The 8,497-nt window shown below is 35.9% G+C and overlaps 2 protein-coding genes across 2 annotated transcripts; both read right to left on the bottom strand.

Moving 5' to 3' along the window:
• Nucleotides 1–27: 27 nt before the first annotated feature.
• Nucleotides 28–950, bottom strand: LOC142351739 (UPF0729 protein C18orf32 homolog). The gene has a single exon (XM_075403888.1). The coding sequence runs from the start codon at nucleotides 902–904 to the stop codon at nucleotides 608–610; it is 297 nt and encodes a 98-aa protein (XP_075260003.1). The 5' UTR covers nucleotides 905–950; the 3' UTR covers nucleotides 28–607.
• A 5,157-nt stretch (nucleotides 951–6,107) lies between these two features.
• On the bottom strand, nucleotides 6,108–8,135 carry LOC142342941 (zinc transporter Slc39a7-like). Its single transcript, XM_075394623.1, has one exon. The coding sequence runs from the start codon at nucleotides 8,095–8,097 to the stop codon at nucleotides 6,523–6,525; it is 1,575 nt and encodes a 524-aa protein (XP_075250738.1). The 5' UTR covers nucleotides 8,098–8,135; the 3' UTR covers nucleotides 6,108–6,522.
• Nucleotides 8,136–8,497: the final 362 nt, after the last annotated feature.

Here is an 8,497-nt window from a genome sequence, read left to right as displayed (position 1 = left end):
GATCTTGGCTCACCTAAGAAAACAACAACAGCATCATTTTTCAATTCAAGTCTAAATGGAAGATTCAAAAACAACAAATATCGGATAAAATAAAACAACTGACTACTAATTTGAAATATAAATTCTTTACAGATTTTTAGGCATCCTAAAATAGTACACAGTTTATCCTAAAATTAATCTGAATGTTTTCATTATCTAGTGAAAAGTTACTTAATTGAAACCTGGAAAACTGATCTGAACAAGCAAGCATTTTATTTCAAAATACCATTCCAATAGTTTGGGGAACGAACATGTTTACTAAATAGAAATATGAAACAGCATTTAATTGCTTCTCAGTAAAAACACTTTTATTTAAAGTCCCTTCTGGCCTTTCCCAAAAATTTCTCCACACAGACCCGGTCTTTCATTTTTAACACCCCCCCCCCCTCTGTTATGGTATGTCAACGGTAATTACAGAATCTTATGATCTTAACCTCTTACGTCAAGTTGGGTAATGAGAGCGATCCTCCAAACCCACCCCCATTAGAATATGATCGGAAAGACCCCTCTTTTCTATCTAATTCATCGGCATAATGATATTCATTTTTAAAATAGTCTACATTTCTGGCTACTGAATTTTTTTGGCATCTCCGGTAGCTTCAATTCCGTCTCCAGTCTCTTGAACTGTGTCATTTTTGCTCTCATTATTTGTTGTGTCTTTTTCATCATCACCTTCATCGGTCCTCACAATTCTACACACGCCGTCTTCACACACTTTCTTGTAGTTCACGCGTTTAGATGGCTCATCTGGTGGGGCAGCTTTCACAATTCCCATTTTCTCTAACCAGGGCATGACATAGGGTCTGATAAATTTGTGAAAGATGAATAGAATGAGAGGAATGAATATGCAGGGTACGCAAACCATTTTTAACGGCTTAAAGTGACAGAAATCTGAAAACGGACTTTATTAACAATGAGATTCTTCCTCTCTTAGTAGGCGCACCAAGTCGCGGCTATATTGGTCTCAATGATATAAACGTTTTTGCAGTTAATTCATGATCCCAAAAATCACTGACTCGAAAGCACATGTGGAACAATTAAAAACAGAAGACGGATGTGCCCCCTCAGCTTAGTGGGTGCATATTATTCATATTATTTGCACCCCCAGACGCATGTGCCACATTTTTACATAATGAATTACTATGTAACGGCACGTACTCTGTAACTGGGGGGCACAAACGGAAAAGATCCCAGAAGACAATTAAAAACCCCAAGAAAACCAATACTCATCTTCGAGTCGTAAAAAGCAAGAGAAGGCCAATAATAGCCTCAGCTATCGCTTTGCGGCTATTAATAAGAAGAAGCATCTACAGCAGAATCAGACCTTTCAACAACTCTTCCGAAAAAATGAAAACCTGCTAGTTTAAGGCAATAATAAGAGCTAAATGTGAGCAGCGAATATTTTACTTTAAGGCGGATTATGAGAAATGAATGTAGATTCCTCTGCTGTTCGATAGTCATTTCAAACATTATCTACACCTGCAGCATGAAATTCCCCTAAACAATTTAACAGTGGTTCTAAAACATCAAGGTTGAATTTGTTCCCAATTTTATAAGCAATTTGTTGCCTAGGCTTAAATTACTGTTTTGGCTGTTAAATTGCATTACGAGAAGCAAATTAGGTAAAAATCTAAATTTTCGATAGATGTTTGAAAAACCATCGAAAACTTATGGAGGATATTACACGATCGACAAGTCCTCCAATTCTACGAGCTTCACTTTCTACTTCTCCATCCTCGATACAAGAAAAGAGTCCTCTCGAGACTCGAAAACGGCAGCTATTATTTAAGTATATACTTCAAATTGAATAAATGAAAAAACATACGATTTCTGATTGAGATGCTTTACGCTAACTGAATTGTAATGATATCATTCATAAAAAATAAAACGAATAAGTATTCCAATACACTTGACAATTTTCCAAATGTGGTGTCAAAATTATACGCAAACTTTCTGAAATCGACTTAAAACGGTTTATCTTCTCGACATCTTCGACAAATACGTGTTTACGTTCAAGAAATTTGAGAAAACAACAGAAGCCCAACTCAAGGACAAAGATACTCTTCATAACATTATACAAGAAAGTATTGGATGGTTGATAGACAAAACGATCACAAAATAGTCCCCAACAAACGAGATTGAAACTGAAAAAATGAACGTTTATCAAATTAGGGACGCTCACGCAATTGTGACTTCGCACAGCCTAATCCGACCTCTTAATAATTATACAGTGGTTCGCGTTACACTGAACATTTAACCGGTGAAACGCAACTGAAAAAAATACAAAGCAAAAAAAATTAAATATCTTTTTTATGCTTCCTCTAAAAAAAGTCTTAACTGTCTTTTTTATACTTCTAATACTACAGCGTTCTGATCAATTTTTTCCTTAATTTTTAGGGAAGAACCAATAATTTTTTGAAAAACCTTATATGTTCTCAGCAAAAACAATATTCTAATCAAGCATATTAACATTTAGTTTAAATTAAAGAATCAGCAAAATACACGCGAAATTTAAAAAAATTCACTAGATAACGGCTCACTTGGATGACTCCACAATAGTGGATAATGTCTGCGAAAACTTTGATTTTTTTTAAACCACACATTTTCTCAACAAGGAAATGAGGAGGAGCTGTAGGCATATGGATACCCAAGCAATTTTCGATCAAAATAAAAAGTGACTAGCACACCATCAACCGGAATTTTTTTTGAATCATTATGGATAGAAGTAACTGAGCCTCTGAAAGAAAAACTGCCCATAAATGTGGCGTATTGTTCAAACGCAAACCTTTAAAAATTCTTCCTTGTTGGAATGACATCAGAAGTCTCAAATGTTAATTCTACCACTGACAATCTAATCCTTTTTGGAGATTACAACATAAATATACTAAAAGAAACTGGGAAACAGTTACTAAATAACTTCATTGCAGATAACGGTCTTCAGTGCGTGAACACCGAAAAACCAAATGGACAAATAGAGGAAAATTTTATTTAATCGACCACTGCTTTGTTTCTAAAAATCACATTTTCGTAGGAGATACAATAGAGTCAATACTTGAAATGATCATTTCACTATTGTATATCAATCAACATTGAATTTAGAATGTAAACTTCAAAAGACGGATTACATTATACGCGATAAAATAAGATACACAACAAGTAAGTTTAACCATGATATTCCTTTGCAAGAATGGTCAAGAGCTCTTTAAAAGTTACAAAGTACTGAGGAACAATGTAAATAGAAAATTACGTAAAGCATCTAACGATTTTACAAAAATTTTTGAATATCTCCCAATTTCAAAAGAACAATGGAAGTTTATCAACAAAAAAACCAACTCAAATAAACAGACCGAAAAAACTGCGAAGCTGAAAGAAGGCCATAACGCAATATCAGATGAAAAAAGTATTGCTAACTGTTTGAATGATTGCTTTGCTCGTATTGGAATTCACAAGGGCGAAATAATTGCTCCCAAGATGCCTTCTTTTAATATTAAGGGAAAGGGATTCATTTTTAGGCCGGTAACCAGAAGAGAACTATACAAAGTTAATGACAAACTACCAACACAAAACTCAGCTGGACCAGGGTATATACCATCCTAGGCATTAAAAAGACTAAGTTGTCCATTGTAACCCATTTACAGTTTGCTATTAACGAGTGTATGAACACAAATACATTCCCTGATATTTTGAAAGAAGCATATGTCACTCCTATCTGTAAGAAAGGCGACAGACATAGCCCTTAACACTATCGTCCAATTTTGGTTACACCAACATTCGCAAAAACTTTAGATAGGCTTTTCCTGGAGCAAATGTCGGAACATTTACAGATGAAAAAAATAATTAACAGAAATCAGTTTGGTTTCCAAAAACAAAAGACGTGTCTGAATACAATATGCTCTGACAGAGAAAATAAATTATTACGTTGATCATATAGTCTTGACAATCTTTTTGGATTTAGCGAAAGCTTTTAACTCAATATCCTCGAACATTTTCGATCAAAATTGAAAAATACGGTTTTGGAGAACGCAAGATTCTTATTGAATTCAATTCTAATCAAGAGGAGACACTGTGCTAGAAACGTAATAGTTGAATCCAACTGGGCAATTATAAATCACGGTGTTCCTCAATGTACTGTACTACGAACACTAGTATTCATACTTTATGTAAATGACTTCGGTGAGGAAATAGGGAAAGGTTCGAATGTTTTACAATTTGCAGATGACACAGCAAATTTAAGTCACGAAAAAAATGAACATTGTTTAGAAGCAAAGGCTTAAAAAATATTGATCGAAACTGAACAATATATGAAACAAAACAAGTGAACTCTAAATGAAAGGAAAACAGAAAAAATGGTTTTCAAAAATGAAAAGTTACCAACTATCAATTCCATTGAATTTAAGTCATTCATTGAAACCAACAGATGAATGCAAATATTTAGGTGTTATTCTTGACAAAGAGTTGACATTCCAAAAACAACGTAATAATGATATCCGTAAAATGGCTTTAGCTATCAGACCAATATAATTAGTACTCAATCAAATACCTTTAAAGGCTCGAATACTCTTTAGATCACTTGTTTTGTCGCATTTAGAATTTAGTGCAATATTTTTTCAAAGTTTGTCATCCTACTCAATTGACAGAATAAACAAACAAATTATATGGCGCAAAATTTGCTTTTTTCGAACCAAATATGACAGTGTTCATAAACTACTTCTTGAAAAAATACTTCCGCAGAACTTCAAATAGCAAAAGCTTCATTAAATTTACTTTTCGACATTGTTCAACAATCAAACATACGAGACCAAACGAAATTCAGAATAATCGGAGACGTTGAAATTAAAGTAAATAACCGTACAAATGATTTTTCTCTCACAACAGAATGTTAATCAAAATGGATTCAAAATTCTATTATAAGAAACTTCGTTCGTAAATCGAATAAACTTCCAAGAGTTCTAAGAACGGAAAAACCAAAAAAAAAAACATTTTTAAAAAATTAAAAGAAGAGATGCAAAAAGGACACGAACAGGTTCCAATGGACAAAAAAATTGAGGGCTTTAAAAGTTTATTTTTATAAAATAATTCACACAAACTAGAAACTGAACCTCAGTATTTTTTTAATATTATATTTAGTAATTCAAAGGAAAGATATAGTATGTTTGATTTATAATATTACATGTAACTTTAACCTTGTGGTTATTCGAATTTACATGTTTGAGATTTGAAATTTCTAAAAATCTCTCAAAATATTCTAAACTGCAAGAGCTTGCAGATATTTTGGCGGTGGGGGGATGAGACCACAAAGTCAGGCTTAGGCACCGCAAATAAAATACTCAATCGGATAACATTAGCTTTCAACAGACGTTATAAAGTGAAGACGACTGAATAACCTAATAATCAACTCACTAATCAACAAACAGGCTGATACAACGAAAAATGAGCAGAAACTGTACAAAAAACACTTGGATGAAAACTATATTGAAAGAAACTGAATTTCTTTGGCTGATAAATATTCCATTTACGCAACAACGATTCGAACTGATTAACAAAAACGTTATTATTTCCGTTATTTATTTAACTGGAGCTTACTCTGATGTTGTTTTATTTAAAACCATAAGCTAGCTACCTTAGAGAAAAACCGTTTTCAACACGCCACAAAAACGAACAAAGCCAACTAATGTCAGTCGAATTAATCTCATACGGCGACTGGCTGGCTTTGGTTTCCTCGCTTAAGCTAAGAGAAGCTGGCCTCACTAGGTGACGGGGGATTTAGCATAAAGTGGTGACAAAACTGGGGGAGGGGTCCAAACTAACGAAATTGCTCTTTACACCGTGAAACATTGCTTTCTGGGCAGTTTAGGTGAACCCTACACTTCTAGAGACTGATAAAACTCTACGAACACTGCGCCGCGACATAATTTCCTAAGGCTTATTACCAGTTTTTCCCACTTTTTGAGGACAAATCAAATAGGTCACACGAAAGATGGCCACGCGACAAACTGCGAATAATTCTGCGCTTCCAGTACTACAGATTACTTATCGCTTCTGTTCAAAACTGCAGCAAAACAGGAGGATCAAAACCAAAAATTAATTTGAAATCAAGGCAAATCATATATTTGCATTCATTTATTCGTTTGAAACAAATATAATACACAAGAACAAAAATTTAGACTATCAAATTGACACGAAGTAAGTAAACTTTACAATAATTTGACAACATTAACCGTTCAAAAATTTACTGCTGAATGCATTATATCAAATGCAGTAGAACCTTAACCAACTTCAATTCCTCGCGCAGATTTTAAGACATCATCCGAAACCAACGGTAGAACTCAAATAAAAGTTCAGCCCTATAATGCTCCAAAAATTTACAAGAGTTGTAACCAACATAAATAGTCTGCGAAAATTCCATTCAATGAAATTCCGCATGATAATCTTCGCTTCGCGTATCGATAGAGTATTGTTTTGCACTCGATACATTGGTACATATTACTCGTACCACGAAATTACAACCATCAGATATACTCCTAGAAACATTGCTACTAGTTGAACTACAGTTGGAACAAACTTGTTTTCCTCCAAAAGCTCTGGAATTACAGACACGGTGGCTATGTAGATAAACCCACCAGCAGTAAATGGCAGAATATACAAGTTGATAATTTCGTCGCCGAGACCTTGGGCTAGCAACCCGATCAACGTTCCCGATAGAGCACCTACGGCTGTTACAAGCTGCATCATTATCGCTTTCCGCTTGCTAAAACCAGACTGTATCAGAATTGAGAAGTCCCCTATTTCATGAGGGATTTCGTGAAACAAAATGGTTACAGTAGACACTATTCCAATTTGATGTCCGAGTAGATATGAAGTTGCAATCGTCAAACCATCCGTAAAATTGTGGGTAAAATCAGCAACAAGATTCAAATAACCTGAAACTTTAACATCGTGGTGGGCTTCATGCTTTACTATGTCACATGATTTTTCTTTGGCATCTTTCGATTCTGACATCCTATCATTGTCTTTGACATCATCATCATTATCGTCAGTTTTCTCATGTGCTTTGTTATTTCCATCTTTATCCTTTTTATTTTTCATGGGTGAATCATGATCGCCATTCTTTTTCTCTTTCTTTGGTTTCTCAGCATGCGAGTGTCCACCATGCGAATGGCTGTGTTCTCCGCCGTTACACAATCGAACAAACTTTTCTATCAGCAGAAACAACACAAATCCTCCGATGACTGAGAGCCCAATTGTCAGATCATGCACATGAGGGCGCTCGCTACTCGAATGCCCATGATGATGATGGTGATCATGGACTCCCGAATGGTGGTTCTGATACTCAACAGCATGGGGAATTAGATGCAAGAAGGCATCACCTAACAAGCCTCCGCTTGCAAAGCTCAGCAGAACTTTCAGCAACGGTTGAAATTCGGCATCGTTACTTTGAAGCGGAATAAAGAAAAGTATGAAGAATGGCGCGGCACTTATCAGCGTTGTTGATCCAAGAGCGTAAAGCCACAAATCTTGGTCAACTCTGAAGACTTTTTTATTTGAAACATGATCCTGTCCATGATCATGATGGTGGTGACCATGGTCGTGATGGTGATCGTGGTCATGATGGTCGTGACCATGGTCATGATGGTGATCGTGATCATGGCCATGATGATCGTGGTCATGGCCATGATGGTGGTGACCGTGGTCGTAATGGTGATCGTGGTCATGATGGTCGTGACCATGGTCATGATCATGATGGTGATCGTGGTCATGGCCATGATGGTGGTGGTGACCATGGCCATGATGGTGGTCATCGTGATTGTGACCATGGTCATGATGGTGATGATCATGGCCGTAATGGTGATGCCCGTGATCATGGTCATGATGGTGATCATGTTGTCCATCTTCATGAAAATTTCCGGCGGCTGCATCTACATTCGCTTGTTTTGAGTATCTGAACTTGGCAGCGTCCCTAGAAGCATGCTCGTGTTCATGATGATGGTGTCCTTCGTGCTCCTCAGCTCCATAAAATACTGCTGTCAGAAAAACTAAAATGCAGAGTGCTTTCATCATAGGATCGACAAAAAATTGTTCCACGCAGCCGCTACAAAAAATCTGAAAATAATTACCATTAATTCTCAATTGAAAGGAATCTGAAATTCAAACAAAAAATTTCACATGTTATTCAAAATTTCACATTTTTGTTCATGTTCAGAATACAAATATTAGCTGAAAAAATGTAAAATATAAAACAAACAACTCTTGAAAACAAAACATTTAATGGCGAGCAAAACAGTTAATGCCTCGGTTTTTACGCCCCCAGTAACAAATTATGTTATATAGCACGTTACTATGTAAAAAAGAACCCGTGCGCATGGGGACGTAAAGATATTAAGCTGGTGGGGGGGGGGGGGTGGGTGGGGGAGGATAGATTCGAGCCTCGAATGCAAAAGGAGCTACATAGGAGAACGAA

The sequence above is a fragment of the Convolutriloba macropyga genome, chromosome 1 (assembly GCF_964194025.1).
Source record: "Convolutriloba macropyga chromosome 1, txConMacr16.3, whole genome shotgun sequence".
Classification (NCBI taxonomy): domain Eukaryota; kingdom Metazoa; phylum Xenacoelomorpha; order Acoela; family Convolutidae; genus Convolutriloba; species Convolutriloba macropyga.
The sequence above is the reverse complement of the archived record's forward strand: the minus strand, read 5'-3'. Positions and strand labels throughout refer to the sequence as shown.